The following is a 22307-nucleotide window of genomic DNA, read 5'->3' as shown; positions in this document are numbered from 1 at the left end:
CACAGCCAAAAATAAATAAATTAATTAATTAATTTAAAAAAAAAAAAAAAGAAGCAACAGATAATTTGAACAGACCGATCACTAGCAGTGAAATAGAATCTGTAATTTGAAAAACTCCCTACAGGGACTTCCCTGGTGGTCCAGTGGTTAAGAATCCATCTTCCAATGCAGGGGACGCAGGTTGCATCCCTGGTCGGGGAACTAAGATTCCACATGCCATGGGGCAACTAAGCCTGCATGTGCTACAACTAGAGAGAAGCCCGCACGCTGCAAAAAAGAGATCCTGCGTGCCGCAACTAACACCCAACTCAGCCAAAAATAAATAAATGAATAAAATATCTTTAAATATAAAAAATTTAAAACTCCCTACAAACAAAAGTCCAGGACCAGAGCAACACTAGTCACAGTTGCCAAAAGTGGAAACAACCCAAATGTCCACTAACAAAACATGGTACAACTGTACAGTGGAATATTACACAACTGTAAAAGGGGATGAAGCCCTGACACACCCTACATCGCGGATGAACTTAGAAACCATTATGCTAAGTGAAAGACGCCAGACACAAAGGCCACATATTGTATGACCCTATTTACGTGAAATGTCCAAACAGGCAAATCCACAGAGGCAGAAAGCAGATCAGTTGTTGCCAGGGGCTGGAGAGTGGGGTGGGAGTGACTGTCAATGGATAAAGGTTTCTCTCTGGGATGATGAAAAAGTTCTGGAATGAGACAAAGGTGATGGTTGCACAACATTGTGAATGTACTAAATTCCACTGAATTGTTCACTTTAAAGTGGTGATTTCTACATTTTGGGAATTTCACCTCAGTTAGACAAAAGAAAGGCGTCTTTGGAACTGCTCTGCCTATGTTGGTCTCTGCCCCTCTGCTTATTCCCTGCAATGTCTGCCACCTTCCCTGCCCTCCTTTATAGACCTGTGACCTGGGGGTACTCTAGTGCCCCTTCCCACCTGATTCTGGTCCCCACTCTAGGGCAGGACAGGTCCCACTTGTTCCTGCTGTGTCCCCAGCACCCGAAGGAGACCACACAGTAGGAGCACAGCAGGCGTTTGTTGAATGAATAAATGTTGGAAAATACATTAGCTCCAGGCTTTATCCTGAGCCTCTATTTTGCTGGAGAATTTCTCCCCAGTCCGGGGGAAGGGGGCGAGGGGGACTTTGCTTGGCTAGGAAATCCCTGCAGAACCCAGGCCTCTAAGGAGGGCACAGGAGGCAAGCAGGATCGAAGCCGCTCTGCAGAAGGAACAGCGTTGTGACGAGGCCTTTCCACTGTGCGGTCAGACTCCCAGCCCCGAGAAGCATAAAACAGCCCTGCTCGGACTGGAAACATTTTCTTTTAATATATTCCTTGAGGCGTTGGCAGGGCCTGTGAGGAAAATTCCAGGGGAATAAGGAGAGAGGTCTTTGGCATCCACCAAGGGCCTGGAAGGGGTAGCCAGGGCTAGGGCCCTGGGGGGACCTTGCTGTTCTTGGGGGAGGCTGAGGGGCCCAGGCAGGGCCAGGTGGCTGTCAGCACGTTATCTGGGTCTGGGAGGCTCCTGCAGACCGACAGACCTCCCTGAGTCCTGTGGTGACGGATGTGGTGCGTGGCCCCACCAGTCGGAGACAGTTCTCCACAGGAATTTGTATAAAGCTGCTTCGAGATGTTCCCAGCAAACATGAGCAACCCACAGGGTGCTGACGTCTGAGGAAGGAGGCTCCCGGTGCCCAGCACAGGGCAATGGGGTCCACACACCTCCCATGGCTCCCTATTGTCCCAGGATGGAATCCAGACCTCATTGTCTGGCCTGTCTAGTTGTATCGCCCTGTGTCCCCTGCCCCCATGTGAGCCGGGCCCCACCACAGCCAGGTCCAGGAACACTGCCTTGTTCTTGTCCCCTCCGGCCTTTGCCCACACTGGCATGTATTGAGGGTGAAATTCTTGATTATAAATCCTGGGGCATTGCTGGGGGAGGTCAGGGGGACTCAGAGGAGTAGATGTTTCTCAAACCTTGTCATTGGGGCTCATATGTCCCTTTGTCCCCTAGAAGATAGGACCCCACCTACTATGGGCTGGGCGTGATGGTACATGCTGGAGGTAAAATACAGTTTGTATTTGTATGAACATACACACAAAGAAGATAATTTCAAAGAGTGAAGAGTGTTTGGAAGAAAGTTGAGTGAAGGTATTTTTGCTCAGGGGTTGGGGAGGCCTCCTGAGGTTGGTGATATTTAAGCTGAGATCTGAAGGACAGGAAAGTACTGTGTAAATATGGAGAATGAGAATTTCAGACAGAAAGGATGGCTTGTGCAAAGGCCCTGGGGTGGGAAAGGACGTGGCTGTTGGCAGAACAGTGAGGAAGCCAGTGTGACTGGAGCAGAGTGAGGGAAGGAGGAGACAGGCAGGAGGGATGGGATGAAGTCAGATTGTTTGGGGCCTTGCAGGCCACAGAGAGGAGGTGGAATTTATTCTGAGAGTAATAGGGAGCCATGGAGGGTGTGTGAGCCAGAGAGGAACATGATCTGATTTATGAATTTGAGACATTCCCTGTGGCTACCCTGGGGAATGTGGGGCAGTGTCCAGACAGGAGTCAGCGGGGTGGAAACCCGGGCTGGGCTGCTGGGAGGGGCAAAGCGTTTGGATTTGTATGTTTTGGAGGCCGAGGGGACAAGAGCTGCTGACAAACTGAACATGGCGACGGGGGGCGGGGTGGGGGGGAGAGAGGAGTCTCAGATGCTGCCCAGGTCTCAGGCCCAGCACGGAATGGATGGTGGGACCATTGCCTGAGACAGAAAGCCTTGGAGAGATGACATCAGGGTACCAACGGCTGTGCCTTGGCCGTGCAGTCAAGGTGTCTGGTTGGAACCACATGCCTGGGCCAGGCTGGTCAAGCTCCAGATGGAACTGTGGACCTTGTGGGCGAAGAGTGGCCTTTGACATCCAAGCCTGGACCAGGTCCACCAGGGAGAGGCAGGCAGGGGCGTGACCCGAGCCCTAAAACCCCAAGCTCTGTGTAAGCAGTCAGGGCCCAAGTTTTCCCCATCCGGGTTCTTTTGTTTCCAGCTGGAAACTGGGACCAAGTGGAGAAATCCAGATGTGGAGTTGGATGCAGCCCCAAGACCATGCGGTCTGGGGAGGCCCAGCATCCAGGCGTCCAGTGGGTCAGGCCTCCGTGTGGCCTCTCTGGCCATGGCCCGGCCAGGTGTCGGGGGCAGGACGGTTTCAGCTTTGTGTCTCTGGCTGCAACTGCAAAGTTTAAAAAAATAATCCCAGCACCGAGGCCTCACCCTTCCCGGTGTCAACCCAAGCTCCGGGTGGAAAAACAGGCCCCGGGCCCCCCGCCAACCCACAGATCTGAGACCCGCCCAGGGACCTGTTTAGGAGCAGAGGCAGGGGTCAGGAGGGCAAAAGACTGGCTCCCAGCATTTCTCTAGACATGAAAGTTGACTCAGTTTTCCATCTGGAAAAGGGGGCATTGCTCTGGACTCGCATCCACATTCAAGGTCTCCTGAAGCACCAGCTGTGTGCTCAGCCGAGGGCCACGCACTGGAGACCAACCCCTCAGACAAGCCATGGCCAGCCCTGCCCAGAGGGCCTCCCAGTCCAGCGGGACGCGGTGTGGGTTCGCTAGACAACAGCTGTCACGTTCCTGGGCCTCAGTTTTCCATCTCTGCAATGGGGAGAAAAACAGCCCCACCTCAGGGAGTCAGCATTATCCCCAAGACAACTTCCTCATTTCGGACCATTCATGACCCAGCTTGGGGCCCCATGGACAAGATCTCAGCGGTCTCAAATCTTCTAGATCAGGGGCACAAGTCAGCTGTTTAAAGTCAGCTGGGGTGGGAACTGGCTTGAATCACTTTCAGGTCTTCTTTTTTTTTTTTTTTTTTTAAGAATCTATATCTTGACACATATGGGGGCCCAAATACTTCCTTTTTTATCTATTTATTTTTATATTTATTTTTGGCTGTGTTGGGTCTTCGTTTCTGTGTGAGGGCTTTCTCTAGTTGCGGCGAGCGGGGGCCACTCTTCATCGCAGTGCGCGGGCCTCTCACTGTCACGGCCTCTCTTGTTGCGGAGCACAGGCTCCAGACGCGCAGGCTCAGTAGTTGTGGCTCACGGGCCCAGTTGCTCCGCGGCATGTGGGATCTTCCCAGACCAGGGCTCGAACCCGTGTCCCCCGCATTGGCAGGCGGACTCTCAACCACTGCGCCACCAGGGAAGCACACTTTCAGGTCTCCTGATCCCAGTCACTAGGAGGAAGTGGTTCAAGTGTGGCCTAAGAAGTGGGGACAGGTGGCAGGGCCGGGGAGAGGGCTGGGGTGCTGCTTAATGGGGACAGGGTTTCAATTTTTCGAGCTGAAAGTATTCTGGAGATGGATGGTGGGGATGGTTGCCCAACAATGTGGACACACTTCACGCCACCAAACTGTGCACTGATTAAGATGGAAAGTTTTATGTTATGTGTTTTTACCACAATAAAACATAATTTTTAAGAAAGAAAAAAAAAAAGATGAAGACAAATCAAATCTGCCTCTCATGTACTGCATGGCCTGAGCGAATGTTTTGCCCTCTCTGGGCTCCTATTTGCTCCCTCCCTCCCTTCCAGCTCTGGATCATATAATTCCCTGTTATTGTGCATTTCCCCCATTTCAACCCTTTGGGGCTTGAAGCAGGGCTGGGGAGCAAGAGAGATGAACGTCAGTTGAGCAGCCTTGAAATGAGTGATGGGGTGAGAAATTAGTGAGTGTGGGCTCCTCTTGCCACCTGCCAGCCATTTGGAAATAACACATTGGCGATGGCAGCCGTCCCGGGCAAAGCCTGTTTCCTTGTGATGCTCAAGGTTGCCTGGTACCCAGGGGAGGTCAAGAGGCCAGCAGACTAAGGAAGGGCCTTGGCTGGGCCTGGAGCTTCCTCCAGCGGCAGCCTTCCAGGGAAAGCCTGGGCCAGAGCTGGGACCACCACCATTCCTGCAGGCAGAAGGTAACAAGAGGGGCCTTGAATGTAGCGTTTGGAGATGGAGGCAGACGATGGAGGCTTGGCGTACTGCCAGGGTCACCTCCATTAAAGCAGGTGGTGTCCGACAACCTGTAATCCAGAATGCTCACTAAGGCAGGAGGCAGGTGGCTGATCCAGTCTCCATCATTTGCATCTGGTGGCATCCAGCTGGGGCTTACCCCCTTCCCCACCCCGAGAGGATGACTTAAGCCCCTGGCCTGTCCAATCAAAACCTTCCATCTACAGACCACAGTGACTGCTTCCGGGAAGGGCATGGAACCTGAGCTGGGCCAGTGAGCCTCAACCCTGAGATCTCTACTGGGCCTAGCAGGGGGAAAGGGGCTCTGCTTCCGCTGGACCATGGGGCTGGAGAAATGTAAGCCTGGCCCATCTTTGCCACTCCAAGAAGCAGGAAGAGGGCTGATCAGGGAGATGCAAATCAGAACCACAAAGAGACATCACCTCACACCCACTAGGATAGCCATAATCAAAAAAAAAATCTAAAAAACGGCATTGGCAACGGTGCAGAGAAACTGAAACCCTTGTGCATTGCTGGTGGGAGTGTCAAATGTCGCAGCCGCTGTGGAAAACAATGTGGTGGTTCCTCAGAAAGTGAAACATAGTTCATCATCATATGATCACAAGATCCAGCAATTTCACTCTAGGTATGCACCCAATTGAAAACAGGTGTTCAAACAAAAACTTGTACACACATGTTCATAGGGTTCTTTATTCACAATAGTTAAAAGGTGGAAACAACCCAAATGTCCATCAGCTGGTGAATGGATAAACAAAATGATGAACCCTGTAGACATACTGAGTGAGAGAAGCCAGACACAAAAGGACACATGGTGTATGATTCCATTTATATGAAATGTCTAGAACAGGCAAATCCATAGAGACAGAAAGCAGATGAATGGTTGCCAGGGGCTGGGGGAAGGGGGAACGGGAGTGACTGATAAGGGGAACGGGGTTTCCTTTTGGGAGAAGATGAAAATGTTTTCGAACTAGATAGAGGTGATGATTGCATGACATCACAAATGTACTAAAAACTACTGAATTGTACACTTTAAAATTGTTGAACTTATAAATTTTATGTAATGTGTATTTTATCACAATTTTTGTTTAGAAAAGGGAGAAGACAGCTGACAGAGAGACACAGATCCTGAAGGCATCATTTGGGGTTCTGGATCCAGCCATAGCTGAAGGTAACCCTGACGCTAAGGTAAGGCAGCAAGGGATGGGCTTTCCCTCCCTGTAACCTGGTATTTCAGAAAATCAGCTGCTTTTGTTCATACCCACGTCCCCATCATGATGAGAAGAGCCCTGACTGAAGGTGCCGGGGGCCTCAGGAGGCTGGAATCCCCTCCCTGACCCTCTGCTTTCCCATCTATAAAATGGGAGGAAGGGAAAGTTCCTCCATGCCAGCAATACAAGGTCCCAGTGTGCACTCATGTTTGATCATGTAAGATCATGTTTCGTCCCCATGGCAGCTCTGTGAACAAGGTGTTCTGAGTTCAGCAAAGGGAAGAAATTGCCGAAGCCCACGCTCCTGCCTTCGACGCTGTGTCACATCTGGAAGCAAATAGCTGTGGCCCCAGGAGGAGGGGGGTTAGGGCTCCCAAGAGGAGGCTCAGCTGGGTGGTGACAAGCTCCCTCTTAGCATCCAACAGCCCTGAGTTCGAGTCTCAGCTCTGGCCCTCTGTGATCCCGGGCCAGTGGTCTTCACCTCTGGGCCTCGGTTTCCCCTCTCCAAAACAGACTGGTTATTCTGGGCGTCAGGTGCCGGGTCTGCTGGGTGAACAGTTGCTGTCCTGGGAGAGCTCATTAATACACGGATGTGTCTGGTGGAATCCGAGCTGGGCTATGACTCCTGGTGTTGGGCAGAGGCCAGCGCTGGGGGGCAGCTTACCAGTTTACTGCCATCCGGAGGCGACACAGCCAGGATACAGCCTCCCCTCCATGCCGTGTTGCTGTTGGCTTTTAAGAGGATATGGATGTAGAGGGAACTTGTTGATCCTTTTTCCACTTGCTGCTGAGCACTCGGCGTCCCGGCGCGCCTGGCCGGAGGCTGGCACTGTTTCCCGGCACTTGGACAGCCTCGCTTGGCCCTGGCAACAGGGACTCGCTGAGTGTTTGGCGGCTGGCTGGCTCCAGGCATTGGCGATGGCGTGGTCCTTCTCTCCTGTGGCTGCCCCAGAGAGCACCTCAGAGCTCCCGTGGCCTCTGGGAGCCTCCCTGGACAGCCAACAGGTGAGGGTGGAGCAGAGAGGGTGATTCTGATGGGATCACCTCTGAGACTCCATCCTGTGGCATCTCATACGTGGGGCTCACCAGTGTTGTGTCTCAGGCTCCCTGGACTCCTGTGGCTTCCACCATCCCATGGTTCTGTGCTTCTGTTGACTGGTGACCATATCACCTGCGTCTGTGGTTTTTAGCACTGCGATCCCATGGCCCTAGGATCCCACAGTGCCATGGCTTTAGCATGTTGTGGTCCCATGTCTCCATCAACCCATAATGCTATGACTCTGTCATTCCTTAGTTCTGTGGCTCCTTGTTCTGTGGTCTTGTGACTCTTGGATTCATTGGAACTTCCTGACTTTACTTTTTTTTAATAAATTTATTTATTTGTTTGTTTTTAGTTTTGGCTGCGCTGGGTCGTCATTTCTGTGCGCAGGCTTTCTCTAGTTGCGGCGAGCGGGGGCTACTCTCAATTGTGGTGCGTGGGCTTCTCATTGCGGTGCCTTCTCTTGTTGCGGAGCATGGGCTCTAGGCGTGCAGGCTTCAGTAGTTGTGGCACGTGGGCTCAGTAGTTGTGGCTCGCGGGCTTAGTTGCTCCACAGCATGTGGGATCTTCCCGGACCAGGGCTCGAACCCGTGTCCCCTGCATTGGCAGGCGGATTCTTAACCACTGCACCACCAGAGAAGCCCCACTTCCTGACTTTAGAAAAGGGTAAATCATCTAACCCAGCGGGAAACAGAGTCAAGAAAACTCATGGGGTGGGTGTTGCAATGACCCCCCCCTCCACCAGCACCATGTGGGCCAGCGGCAACAGTGGCATCACTCCTTTTCCAGAGGGTTCCATGTGGCTGTCATCGTCCCATAGCTCTCTCACAGACGATCCCAACAGCTGCTGTAGTTTGGCCATTCCTGGGAGGGTTTGAATGAACACCTCAGTCTCCTTCTGTGGGGTGAGAATAGGGACACACAGGCCAGCCAGCCTGGTCCGGCCTGAGGGAGTGAGCTTTAAGTTAGGGTAAATAGGGGTCAGCCAGGTAAAGAGCAGAAGGAAGAGTGCTCCAGGTGGAGGGCACCGCCTGTGCAAAGGTCCTAGGGTGGGGAGAAGCCTGAGAGTAGGAGGCACAGGGAGAGGCAGCCAGTGTGGCTAGAGTGAGCCAGGCCAGTTCACTTCCCTTTGTCTCATGTAAGGTAAGGGAGACAGAGACTGGACAGAGGCACCTGCTATGTGCTTCACCTTCACTGTCTGACTGACTTCTCACATGACCTTTGAACGGGCTTGTCACATAGCTAGAGAGGCCCCAAGGGGGCGTCCATTCATTCATCCATCCATCCTACCATCTGTCTATGATACACCCATCCACCTATCATCATCCACCCAGCCACCCACCCAGCCACCTATCCACCAACCCATCCATCCACCTCCCCACCCATCTGCCTGTATATCAGTCCACTCATTTAGCCATCCCATCTATTCATCCCTCCATCCACCCATCCATCCATCCATCCCCTGATCCAGCCAGCCAGCTATCATCTATCCAACCATTCATTCATTTGTCCATCCATCCATCTGCCTTCCTTTCTGTGAGTCCGTACATCCACTCACCCGTTTACCCATCCACCCACCCACCTACCCACTCACTCATCTATCTGTCCATCAATCCACTCATCCATCCATCTACTCACCCATTATCCATCCATCCATCCATCATTCACTTACTCTAACATGTGTATGATGCTGGAGATATGGTGGGACTCAGTGTGATGAAGGATGCAGCCACATAGCCATGTAATCCATCTGTGCCCATTCAGTATGGTCAGAGCTGTGACAGATGATACTCAGGGCACTTTGGAGGCCAGAGGTTGCTACTAACCCAGCTGGGACGAGGAGGAGTGAGCGATGTTAAAGGGGAAGGTGGACCAGGGAGAATCACAGCCCAACTAAGGGCCCGGAGGGCAGAAAGAGATGGGGCTGGAGAGGCCCGTGAAGCCCAAAATGGTTCATGGCTCTGTCCCGTCCAGCCCTCTCCCCTTCCATCACACCCTCACCCCCCTGCTCCAGCCACACCTGCCTCCTTGCTGAACCTCCCATACATCAGGCACATCCTCCCCCCAGGCCTTCACCCTTGCTGTGCCCTCTGCCCGGGATACCCCTCATCAGCTGGAACCCATTCACCTGTTCAGGTCTCGATACTAACATCCCACTGCAGAGTGGCCTCCCTGACCCCTGGGCTCTGTTTCCACAGCCCAGCCAGCCCCTACTTCCATGAAGCTTGTGTGCATTTGTCCACCTTTGAGGCTACCTACCTACAGGGCTGAGGGGCCGAGACCACCTCCTTCCCATCCGCTGTGCAGCAAGGGGTCAATGCTTGTGCAGTGGATGGAGTTATTTAGTTTTATCCTATTGATTGCTAAGCATTTATTTGGCACATATTGTATGCAGCCCTCCCAGTTCAGGGCTGGGGCTCTCCCCTGCCTGGTAGCCTCCCTCCCCCACTGGCCCATTGAGCCTGGGCCTCTGCCTGCCAGGCGGCCAGTGGGTAAACACACCCCGCCCTCGCCCTCGGCCTCCCGCCCGTCACTGGCTTGAACAAGGGCCTCCTGTTAATGAGCTGCGGTGGGGGCTGGAGAAGGGGGGAGGAGGAATTGGGGGCAGGGCTCTGGTTCCTGTGATCTCTCCTGCCTACCCACCCGCAGAAATCTGAGTGGGGGCACTTCTCCCCACGGCAAGGCTGTGTGTCTTCCCTCTCTGAGCATCCAGTTCCCAAATCGAGGAGGCACGACGAGCCTGCCACACTGAGCCTCAGTTTGCCCATCTGTAGAGTGGGGAACGTTGGCAACCACCAGCATCAAAAAGTGCCGAATGCGCTTTTCATGGACTAATGTATTCGGGTCTCATGATGAGCCTAAGAAGTTGGGGCTCTCATTGTCCCCATTTCACCTGGGTTTTTAGTGCTGCTGGTATAGGGCAAAAAAACTTTAAGAATTTCCAATTTTCACTTCATTAGACAGAGAGGCAGACCGACAGACAGACAGACAGACTGAGGGAGAGAAGGAAACCACTTTAGTGAGACCACAGGCAGTCTCTCTCCGCGTAACACAGACACAGGTTTGTTTTGCTGTTACCTACAAAACTCTCACTAAATGCGAGAGGAAAGGAGAAAAGAGCAGGGCAGTCATTTGTCCTGGCACAGTTATCCCTGGAAAATTATGAAGATAATGGTGGTGTAAAATCATTCTCAGAAATCAGTGCCCATACAATGCCACATTGTTAAATTCCAGTCACTTCCTAGTGAAGTCCTTTCTCCCCTAAGGCAACTCCATAGTCCATTCTCTAAACTGGAGAAGTAAAAATTTACATTATAATAAACTTTTGAAGGTGTCCTCCCCCACCCTGTCCAAAGAAAAGAAAAGAACACACACACACACACACACACACACACACACACACACACACACACACACACACTGCGAGGCACAGCGATGTTAAGCAACTTGTCTCAAGTTGCACAGCAGAGCTGGGACATGAAACTCAGGGTCCTGGTGCCAGAGACCAAGACCTTCATGGCGGTGTCCTGCTGCCTCCCATGATGATGAGTTCCTGCCTCCTGAGGCTGCGGGGAGAGTGGGCAAAAAAGGAAAACCCACAAAAGTGATGTGGCAAGGTTTCGAGCATTTGGCACTTGCTCAATAAAATTGTAGTCACTATATTTATTGTTATTTTCTTCTTTCTTTATCATACCTTTTGGAGAGCCTGAGACAGAATGACAATAGAGCCGGGGCAAATGGAGAGTGGGAGGGGAGGCAGGGCTTGCTGAAATTCACAGAGCAAGTCAGGGTGGGTCTGCCAGACCCCAGTGCCCAGATGGCACCCTATCTGTCCCCCTGCCCCTCTTCCCATCACTTGGTCCTTCTGGAGAGATGGGTCCAGTCGGGCCATCCAAGGCAGGCTGGGTCAGGCTCCTCAGCTGCGGATGCAGCAGTGGCTAAGTGGCCTCCCTTGCTGCTCTAATGAATTCCCCAGACCCTGGGCCTGTGGCCGGGCCCGCCCAGGGCAGGGCGGCTGCCTTCCCGACATACTTTCTCTCTGGATTCACAAGGAGAGGCGGCTGGGGGAGCTGGGGGCACCCACATGTCTCCTGGCCCAGCAGGACTCTGCCAGGAAGGGCTCAGGGGCCCCTTCACACAGGCATTAGCCCCTCTGCCCCAGCCTGGCCAGGTTCCTGGAACCACTGGGTCCAGCATCATGGGAAGGGGGGCTGTTTGGGGCTCCAGCCAAGGGCTCAGGCCAGGAGGTCCCAGGAGGCTCCAGGCCAGAGTCTTCACAGCTAATGATGGGCCTGGGCTAGCATTTCTCGTCTGGAATCTGTGGCCAAGGGCAGACAGTGGGTGGTATGAAGGCCTTAGGGGTCCTGCCTTCTCCTGTTTTAATGCTGGCTGTGTGACCTTGAGCTGTCTCATGCCCACTCTGAGGGAAATGTGAATAAGAACGATCTGAGGTATAAGTGGACATAGTGTATAAATTACAGATTATATAATGAGGCTAACACAGGAGGCAGACATGGGGCACGGGTTAGCTCATTCAATCCTCTCAACAGTGATCACTCCCACTTTCGAGGTGAGGAAACCGAGGCACAGAGAAGTCAAGCAACTTGCCTTAGGTCACACAGCAAGGCTATGCCCGGCTGACATTCGAACCCAGGCCATGTGGCTCCTGAGTCTGTCCTAAAGTACAGTGGTAGCAGGGGTTACTATTATTAATAGTAATTACGTTACATTAATTATAAGGAATAATAACAATGTTACACTAATCATGGCAGGTGCTCTTTGCAGGCCCAGTGGCCCCCAGGGTAGGAGGAACAGAACAAAACACAGACATTTCCAGTCCCCCTGGTGAGGCCATCCCAACTTTCTCTGCCAGAAATATTCTGTCAGGCATCCTAGAAGAATGTCACACAGGCACCAGCCCCTAAGCCCTGCCCAAGAAGAGCAGGGAGGTCTTCCTGAAGGAGGGGGCACCAGAGCCAGACCTTGGACGATGGAGGAAGGTGTTCAGGATGGTGGGGGGCAGCAGGTACAAAGGCCGGAAGGACACTCAGAGTGAGTTATTGTGTAATGTGAGGCTGCCGAGGTGTGCATGGGAGGAGGGGGTTGCTGCCTGGAAGGGGGATTTCAGGGCCGACAGGATCCAGGAGGCAGGAGCATGAAACCAGATTGCCCATGTCTCCAGGCCTCTGTTGTCTGATCTGCAGACTGGGGCATCTTAAGGGCCTCTGCCTTTGCCATTCCCTCTGCCTAGAATGTCCTTCCCCGCATCTCCTCATAGCCGGGCCGTGAACAAGGCCACGTGTGTCCAAGCCGCAGCCCCATGCCAAGCCTGTGGTGGGGGCCTGGCTTCCATGTGCCCTTGTCCCAGCTGCATGAGGCACACGCAAGCCCACAGCCCTTGCTGGAGCCGTGGTTTTCCCAAGAATTCCAGCACCAGCCGGGAGTGGCCCCCAGGTGTGCTGGACGCCAAGGAAAACAGGAGGTGAGCTCATGGCCCTGCCACAGGCATCAGGGCACGGGCCTGTGGCACTTCACTGGAAGTGCCCAGGCTGGGATCGGCTGTTCCTACCCAGCCTCCCCACCAGACCCACCACTCCTCACTCACCCTCTGTGGCTCCCCATTGCCCTCAGAAGACAGTAAAAGCCCTGCCCCACTGGTATTGCTTCTCCTGAGCCCCAAGATTTCTCTACCCTGAAATCAAACTGTCCATCAGACCAGGCTCATTTTTGCCTCAGGGCCTTTGCACATGCTGTTCCTCTACCTGGAATGCCTTTCCACCATCTCTTTATCTGGCCACGGCCTCCTCACCTTCCTGGTCCTAGCTCGGTGTTCCCTCCTCCTCTAAGAAGCCTGCCCAGATTCCCCCTGCCACCCCAAGCTGGGTCAGGCACCTTCTTGGAGCTCCCACTGCTGCCTGTGCATCCCCCACCACAGTCCTGGCCCCTTGGGATGATTACATGTAGCTGCTTCCCCACCAACCTGGGTTCCCCACGAGGGAGGGGCCCAGTCTGGCTTGTTCACTCTGTGTCCCCAGCGTCCTGCACAGGACATGGCACACAGTAGGTTCTCAATGCATGTTTGAGAGTAATGAATGTGCCTGAAATTTCCCCACCTCCAAGCTCCACATGCTTCCCTCTGCCAGAACTGTCCTCACCTTTTTGTCTCTGCTGATCTGAGTCCTCCTTTCCTTTAGGTTTCCTTGCCACCTCCTCCAGGAAGCCCTCAGTGACTTCTCTGCAACCTCCCATGAGAACAAATCTGGCAATGAACCTACCTTGGCTTCATCCTTGCCCCTCGCAGTGGCCCTAGGCTAGTCACTTCCCCTCTCTGGTCCTCAGTTTCCCTGCCTATAGAATAGAGGCTGCAAACGCTGGAGGGTAGGGGCAAAGAGGGTTAACTCCAGAAAACAGAGGTGTTTTGTAGCTTAAGAGCATGGCTGGGCTGGGAGGATTTTCCTGATTAGCAGTAATTTCTATTTTTATTACAGGCTGTTCCCACAGAGCTGGACCGGAGCTCGGATGGTACGGCAAAGTCTCGACAAACAGAAGCACAGGGCCTCCTCCGCTCAGCTCTCCTCCAGCCAGAGCCCTTTAATTTGCTCACCCTCCTGCTGGGGAGGGACACACACACAGCCCAGTGCACAGATTGGGAGACTGAGTGGGCTCCGGTCCCTGGGCGACCAGGCTGCCCCCCTCCCCTACTCACCAGCCAGAGAACCGCAGAGAGAGATCAGAAAGGGGCTGGGGGAGGAGGTGAGTCCTAATCTTTAGCCACTCTTGACTCAGTTTCCCCAAGTGTGAGCTGAGGGGAGCCACTGTGGGGGGATCACTTCGTTCCCAGCTATGCCCGAGTCTTGGCACGCAACCATCACTCAGATAAGCGAATGAGAAGGCTGGAGGGCGGTCCCGCTTGATTCCCCGCCCCACCAACCCCGGCACAAGCCCCCCCGTGACTCAGTTTCCCCGCCGGATCCGGGTTCAGCCGCGCTGGGCGGGGCCTTGAACGCGGAGGCCAGCGCCGTCTGTTTACCTTGAGGCTGGACGCTGGGCAGGGCCGCCGAGGGCCGTCCCCGGGGCCGGCCGCGCCGCCGGCATAAATAGGCAGCGCGAGCCTCGTGGGCGGCAGAGAGCGAGACGCTGTCCAGCTCCCCGCCGCCGTCATGGTCCTCACCGCCGCCCGCGTTCTCTTGCTCACCTTGGCTGCCCTCGGCGCATCGGGCCAGGGGCAGATCCCGCTGGGTAAGCCGCCCCTGACCCCCAAACGGACAGGACTCGCGGGAGGCCTGGGGTCGCGGCTTCTTGGGAGTCGGGGACTGTTCGCCGGGGCGTACGGGGCGGAGAAAGCAGGCAGCGGGGCAGAGGCTCAAGAAATGGGGTGGGCGTCAGGGGTCCCTGCGGCGGCGGTGTGAGGGGTGTTGATGGGGGTCTCCGGTCCCCGACGCCCCACCAGCGCCCCCTGTCAGCGCAGGTGCAGACCTGGGGCCGCAGATGCTCCGCCAACTGCAGGAGACCAACGCGGCGCTGCAGGATGTGCGGGAACTGCTGCGGCAGCAGGTGCCTGCCGGGGTTGGGGGGACGGGGGTGCCGGGTTGGCACTGAGAGGCTTGGAAGAGGGGAAGGGGGTCTCGGAGGTGGGGAAGTGTGGGGGAGTGGGAGGAGGACCGGAGAAGGGGATCCTGGTGGAGGTGAAGAGAGCCCAGAGTTACGGAAAAGAGGAAAAAGAGGGGTCCCAGGGACAGGGGGTTCCGCGGGAGAGGGGTAGGGATCCGTGAGGGGGGAAGGGAATCCCAGGGAAGGAAGAGAGGGGCTGGGAGAGTAGGGATCTCGGGGTAGGGAGTCCGTGGGGAGGGGGCCCGGGCCGAGTGGGTGGGTCTGAGGGAAGGGAGTTTTGAGAGAGGGAGACGGGAGACCCGACGGGGGAGGAGAGGGATGGACCCGCTGACCACACCCCATCCCCCTTGCACCAAAGGTCAAGGAGATGACGTTTCTGAAAAACACGGTGATGGAGTGTGACGCGTGCGGTGAGCGCAGCTGGGGCGGCAGAGACTGGGAGGCGGGGGGAGCGAGAAGAGATGGGGAGACAGAGAGAGAGAGCGAAGGACAGACCGGGAGGAAAAGAGGCAGAGGAGAAGATGGAGGCTGACAGAGATGGAGAGATTGGATGAGGGATGGAGAGAGAGAAACAGGAAGGGGAGACAGAGACTATGGGAGGGGGAGACCCCCAAAGGGCCAGAAACCATGCGAGAGATGCTGGGAGGTGGAGAGTCGAGGAGGGAGAAGCAAAAAACGGCCGGGCGCAGAGATCCAGATACTGGAGAGACCTGGCGGGCAGAGCGCTCAGTACGAGGCGGGGTCGCAGAACAGCCAGGATCTCACCACGCCCTCAGGGGGCCAACCCCCCCACCCCGGCTCCACCCCTGGGCGTGACCCTAACCATTCCCGCCCCACCCCCCGCAGGGATGCAACCCGCGCGCACCCACAGCCTGAGCGTGAGGCCCCTAAGCCAGTGCGCGCCCGGCTTCTGCTTCCCCGGCGTGGCTTGTACCGAGACAGCAAGCGGTGCGCGCTGCGGACCCTGCCCCGCAGGCTTCACCGGCAACGGCTCGCACTGCGCCGATGTCAACGAGGTGCGTCCGCCACCACCGCCCCGACGATCCCCCAACGCGTGACCCCACAGCTCCCCACCGCCCCGACGAACTCCTCATCCGCTGGGGGTGCTCTCCCGGAGAGCCCCCTCATCTCCAGGGGCGCAGGTGCAGACGACCTCCCCACCGCCGGGGGACACCCACCGCTACCACGCCCCTCTCCACCTGGGACGCCCATCCCGATGACTTCCTCCGTAGCCGGCGACGTCCGCCCCGACGACTCCCCTACCGCCGGGAGTGGTCCGCCTCAACGAGCCCCCTCACGGCCGGGAGCCGCCGACCCCAGCCACCCTTCCACCACCGGGGGGCTTCCGCCCCGACAGCCTCCTCACCGCCGGGCACGCATGCCCCGACGACCACTTCCCGCCTCCTCTGGGGACACCCGCCCTCAAAATGTCTTCCCCCGCCCATGAGCACCCAGCCCACCGGGTCCCAGGAACAGATCCCCTCAGGCACGCCCTGTTCCCCGCCTGGTCTTGCCCCTTCCCACGTCAAGGCTAAGCCGCCTGTGACCCCTGGGACAGTGGCCTCTGCCCCACATGGCACTCCCCAGCCCCCAAGAGCTAGCTGATCGCCCTTGCCTTGAACTTTACAAGTACAAGCCCAATAAGCCCTGAGGCGCCTCTCTCGGGGAGGCCCAGCTACACCTCCGTCCTCTGACCCTCCGGGGCCCTTCCTCCCCCAGTGCAACGCCCATCCCTGCTTCCCCCACGTCCGCTGCATCAACACCAGTCCGGGCTTCCGCTGCGAGGCTTGCCCGCCGGGGTACAGCGGCCCCACCCACGAGGGCGTGGGGCTGGCCTTCGCCAAGGCCAACAAGCAGGTGAGGGCCGTGGGGGGTTGGGGTGGGGAGCCAAGAGGAGCATTTTGGGGTGGGGGGCATTCTGTTGAGTAAACTCGACCTCCAGCCTCGCAGCCTTTTCCTGCCTCGCTCCAGCGGGAGGGCATAGGGACCGGAGTCTGGGGAATAGAGGAAGTTAAGGGTCCACGTCAGGGATGGTCGGGGTTGGAGGCAAGATGTAGGGGAGAGGAAGGATTCAGAGGAGACGTGAACCGGGTGGGAGGTCTGGGGGTATCTGCGTGCGAGCAGTGACCTCTGCCCTCCCTCCCACCCAGGTTTGCACGGACATTAACGAGTGTGAGACCGGGCAGCATAACTGCGTCCCCAACTCCGTATGCGTCAATACCCCGGTAAGGCCTGGGAGGAGAGGGGAAGGGCTGAGAGATGGAGGATGGGACGCGAAGTGCCGGGCGGCGGGGGCTGACCTCCTGTGGCCCGGGCTCAGGGCTCCTTCCAGTGCGGCCCGTGCCAGCCCGGCTTCGTGGGAGACCAGGCATCAGGCTGCCGTCGGCGCGCACAGCGCTTCTGCCCCGACGGCACGCCCAGCCCGTGCCACGAGAAGGCCGACTGCGTCCTGGAGCGTGATGGGTCGCGATCTTGCGTGGTGAGTGCGAGCGGGCCAAGGAGGGGCGTACGATGAGGGTCCGGGGGTGGGGCCGCGCCGGAGCACCCACTCACTCCCCCCACCCGCAGTGCGGCGTCGGCTGGGCTGGCAACGGGCTCTTCTGCGGCAGCGACACAGACTTGGACGGCTTTCCCGACGAGAAGCTGCGCTGCTCAGAGCGCCAGTGCCGAAAGGTGGGCGGGGTCTGGAGGGCGTAGCCTGGTATGAGGGTGGGCGGGGCTCCCTGGCAGCGCCCCTCATGCCCGCCGCGCCCACCCCTAGGACAACTGCGTGACGGTGCCCAACTCAGGGCAGGAGGACGTGGATCGCGACGGCATCGGAGACGCCTGCGACCCGGATGCCGACGGGGACGGCGTCCTCAACGAGAAGGTGGGGCAAAAGCGGGGGCCTAGGCGAGACTAGATGGGGTCTTGGCTCGAGTGAGGGGTGTGGCCTTAGAGGCTGATCCCGCGGGTCCCAGAGGGTTAGGGGGTTCCCTGCAGAGGAGGCGGGGCCTCGGAGATGGACAGTCTGGGGAGTGACATTTGCCTCTCTAGGCCTGACTACTCCCAACCGGCCCTGACCTCTAGGACAACTGCCCGCTGGTGCGGAACCCAGACCAGCGCAATGCGGACGGCGACAAGTGGGGCGATGCGTGCGACAACTGCCGGTCCCAGAAGAACGACGATCAGAAGGACACAGATAACGACGGCCGAGGCGACGCCTGCGACGACGACACAGACGGCGACCGTGAGCTCTGTGGCAGGGGGGCGGGGAGAGGGAAGGGCTGGCACCAAGGGGCGAGGCTTGGCTGGGGGCGGGGCTCGGCCTCCCTTGGAAGCCGGAGCGGGTATGCTCGCCTAGGCCTCCAGGGACCGTGGACCATGCTCCGGCGGGCAGCAAAATGCAAGCTGGGATATGATGCCGAGGAGAAAAGGAAGGAACTTTTGGAGGAGGGGAAGGTGGTCCCTGTGTTAGATGCTGCAGGGAGGAAATAAGTGGACAGAGACGTGAGCCTGGGGTTTAGGGCCGAGGAGGTACCATTTTTACATCTGGGCAGAGACTCGAGGTGGTGCATTCGCAGAGCTAGTCCCCTCACCGCCGTCCATTCATTTAGTCTCTAGGAGGCTGGCGGCTGGGCACGAATACTTGGTTTAACTTTGTAGTTATTGGGAGCCAAAGTTGCGGTGGGACTCTGTCCCAAGCTAGCCCCAGGTCTGCACCTGCCCTGCTGAAGTCAGCCTGGCCCCGTGCCAATCTTGGGATCCCGTTCTGTCCTTCTGCTTCCCGCAGGGATCCGCAACACGGTAGACAACTGCCCCAGGGTGCCCAACTCAGACCAGAAGGACAGTGATGGCGATGGTGTAGGGGATGCCTGTGACAACTGTCCTCAGAAGAGCAACGCAGACCAGGTGAGGGCAGGCCAGACCCCAGCTGGGTCAGACCCCTGGGGGGAGCCCCAGGCTGATTAACAAGACTCCAGACCAGTCCGAGCAGCCTGGGGGGCGGGGGTGTTCCTCCGCGTCAGGAAGGACCTTGGCTCTGGAACTGGGGGTGGGCGGGAGGCTTCTGAATTCTTCTGCCCTGATTATGGACACCTACATCCTTCCCCCGCCCCCAGAGGGATGTGGACCACGACTTTGTGGGAGATGCTTGTGACAGCGACCAAGACCAGTAAGGAGGACATCTGGGGCTGAGGTGGGGACCCAGGGTGGGCAGCCCTTGATCCAGCTTTCTGGGGTCTCATTGTCTCTGCCCCACCCACCCACTCTAGGGATGGGGATGGGCACCAGGACTCGCGGGACAACTGCCCCACAGTGCCCAACAGCGCCCAGCAGGACTCAGACCACGATGGCCAGGGTGACGCCTGCGACGACGATGATGACAACGATGGGGTCCCCGACAGTCGGGACAACTGCCGCCTGGTGCCCAACCCGGGCCAGGAAGACGTGGACCGTAAGGCAGGGTGCAGGGCCTGTGGTGGGGGCGGGGCTAGTGTGGAGCCACTAGGGTGAGATTTGGGGTGGGCATGGTGGGGCCAGTGGCATGTGTGAGCGGAGCTGGAGACACGGTGTGGGCAGGGCTGGTAGCCTGTGTGGGCGTGGCCAGGCCTGGGGCGGGGCCTGGAGCTGATTCTACTACGGTGGGGGGGCCTCCCATCTCCTCTCAGGGGACGGCGTGGGCGACGTGTGCCAGGGGGACTTTGATGCAGACAAGGTGGTGGACAAGATCGATGTGTGTCCGGAGAACGCTGAGGTCACCCTCACCGACTTCCGGGCCTTCCAGACGGTCGTGCTGGACCCCGAAGGCGACGCGCAGATAGACCCTAACTGGGTGGTGCTCAACCAGGTGGGGGCGGGGCCCAGGCGGGAGGTGGGGGGAGCCCAGGACCGCCACAGCGGGTCCTAAGCTAGGGGCGGGGAGCCGAGGGCACACACGGCTGGCCTGAGGCCTTTCTTCCTTTGAACCCCACCAGGGGATGGAGATTGTGCAGACGATGAACAGCGACCCTGGCCTGGGTGTGGGTGAGACATGGGGAGGGGCCAGGCCGTGCAGGGGGCGGGGCTAGAGGAGAGGTGGGGCGGGGCGGGCCTGGACTCAGGAAAGGCGGGGCCAGGTTGGGTGGTCTGGGCTCAGGGGTCGGGCGTTCTGGACTCTGGAGGGGCGGGGCCGGGGGCGGATCTGGGCCCTGGTGCGGCAGGGGCTAGCGTCCCTTCCTCTCCCCAGGTTACACGGCCTTCAATGGCGTGGACTTTGAAGGCACGTTCCACGTGAACACGGTCACGGATGACGACTATGCGGGTTTCATCTTTGGCTACCAGGACAGCTCCAGCTTCTACGTGGTCATGTGGAAGCAGATGGAGCAGACATACTGGCAGGCAAACCCCTTCCGTGCAGTGGCGGAGCCTGGCATCCAGCTCAAGGTGCTGGGCCCGACCTGAACTCTGGGTCTGAGTGCCAACTCGGAGGCCCCAAACCCTCCCACAAATCCCCAAAGCCTTACAGCCCCCAGCCTCATTCTATGGACCTCGAAGTCTTTCTACCTAGTTCCTCCCACAGGCCCTCAAACACTCCCCCGGGATCCCCCAATCTTTCTGTGGGCCCCAAAGCCCTCTCACAGAGCCCCAAACTTTCCCTCAGGTTCCAAATCCTCCTGCAGGCCCCATAGACCCCAGTATTTCACTGAAACCCTAGAATTCCCCAAGTCCTCTAGACTCGAGTTTATCCCACAAACCATTGCTGCCCCTACAGCCTGCCTGCAAAGCTCCACGTGGCCCCCAAGGCTTCCTCGTGGGTCTCCCATCCAGGCATACTGGGGGCCCCCACCACTCCTCTATGACTCACAGCTCCTTGCCTGTCTGGGGGCTCTGGTGGCCTGTGTGGTCTCTGACCCCCGCTCCCCTGTTCTCCGGCGTGGCAGGCCGTGAAGTCCTCCACAGGCCCTGGGGAGCAGCTTCGGAATGCACTGTGGCACACGGGGGACACAGAGTCACAGGTGCGGCTGCTGTGGAAGGACCCCCGCAACGTGGGCTGGAAGGACAAGACGTCCTACCGCTGGTTCCTGCAGCACCGGCCCCAAGTGGGCTACATCAGGTGGGAACCCGCCCTCTGCCAGGGGGCCCGGAGGCCCTGCTCTATCCTGGCTCTTGAGGGAAGGGGGGAGTGCTTCAGGGGGCCTCGGTCCCCTTATCTGTAAAATGGGAATAATACAGGCAGTTAGAAATACTGTCTGGCCCTGGGGCATGATACCCAACCCAGGACAGGGGGAAGGGCCAGGCCGTGCAGGGAGCTGCTCAGGGGGCAGGGCCAGAGGAGAGGTGGGACAAGGGGGGAGCCTGGACTCAGGAAAGGCGGGGCCAGCTTGGGTGGTCTGGGCTCAAGGGTCCGGTGGTTCTGGACTCTGCACACAGCAGTAGGTGGGGTCTCACTCACTCCCGGTTTCTCAGTCCCCACTCTGCGCTGCCAGGAAGTCCAGGCACTATGCTTAGCACCTACTGTGTGCAGGGCCCTAGATGTCCATCCTCTCACACAGGGAAACTGAGGCTCAGGTCAGGAGCCCCCTCTGCCCTGAGCATGGCCCAGGCAGGGAGACATATGGCCCCCTCTCCTAGAGAGGAGGGGGCCTAGCTCATGGGGCAGGACGCTGAAGCTCTGAGAGGGGAGGCGGCACCTGGCCCAGGGCCCCGAATCACAGTCCCTTCCTTCCCCGCAGAGTGAGGTTCTACGAGGGCCCGGAGCTGGTGGCGGACAGCAATGTGGTCCTGGACACGACCATGCGGGGAGGCCGCTTGGGAGTCTTCTGCTTCTCCCAGGAGAACATCATCTGGGCCAACCTGCGCTACCGCTGCAATGGTAAGAGGACCCTGTTGGGGAAGGTGGGGAGTCCTTACCGCCCAGCCTCACCCCCCTCTCACCTGCTCACCCTCTCTCCACAGACACCATCCCCGAGGACTACGAGGTCCAGAGGCTGCTGCAGGCCTAGGGACACAGGTGGGGACCCGCCACTGGATGACGGCCACCCTCACAGCTGCCCTCACTGTGGAAGGCCATCAGCACCCGGCCCCAAGAGGCAGCTGGCCTGGTGGGGAGGGAGAGGGGCTCAGAGAGGACCAAATAAAGTGTGTGTGTGGCGGAGCAGCTGGTTGTGGTCTCTGCCGCGGGGAGGTGGCAGGGTCGAGCCTCTGAGGGGAGGCCAGGGGCCCCAAACTCAGGCCTTGGGAGAGTTGGGGGCGTGCCACTAACTCCCCCCGTGACTGGCTGGGGCCCTAGGAGCCTGACTAGGAGTGTCCGGCCCTGCTGCATCCCACTCACTCGCCTGGGGCGTCTGCCCCAGGATCCTGGGGTGTGTGTGTGAGGGGCTCACGCCTGCGTGTCCATGTGTGTGTGTTTGTGTGTGTGTGTGTGGCCCCTGTGTGGCTTCTGCCTGGTGCACC

At 57.8% G+C, this 22307-nt stretch overlaps 1 protein-coding gene across 2 annotated transcripts; it reads left to right on the top strand.

The window, feature by feature from the left end:
- The first annotated feature begins 13934 nt into the window (after positions 1–13934).
- COMP (cartilage oligomeric matrix protein) lies at positions 13935–22188 on the top strand. 2 transcript variants are annotated; one of them, XM_082455449.1, is made up of 19 exons: positions 13935–14522; positions 14752–14837; positions 15253–15304; positions 15741–15910; positions 16614–16751; positions 17045–17119; positions 17215–17373; positions 17463–17567; positions 17656–17763; positions 17964–18123; positions 18667–18785; positions 18995–19047; positions 19148–19329; positions 19544–19722; positions 19850–19898; positions 20101–20297; positions 20795–20967; positions 21587–21726; positions 21810–22188. In XM_082455449.1, exons 1-19 carry the CDS (start codon positions 14444–14446, stop codon positions 21854–21856), a joined length of 2271 nt encoding a protein of 756 aa, XP_082311575.1. In that variant the 5' UTR covers positions 13935–14443; the 3' UTR covers positions 21857–22188. The 2 variants fall into 2 exon arrangements, with proteins under 2 accessions (XP_082311575.1, XP_082311576.1); XM_082455450.1 differs by having other exon boundaries at positions 13973–14036.
- Positions 22189–22307: the final 119 nt, after the last annotated feature.

This window comes from Balaenoptera physalus (assembly GCF_965194825.1).
Source record: "Balaenoptera physalus genome assembly, chromosome: 3".
Taxonomy (NCBI): domain Eukaryota; kingdom Metazoa; phylum Chordata; class Mammalia; order Artiodactyla; family Balaenopteridae; genus Balaenoptera; species Balaenoptera physalus.
The sequence above is the reverse complement of the archived record's forward strand: the minus strand, read 5'-3'. Positions and strand labels throughout refer to the sequence as shown.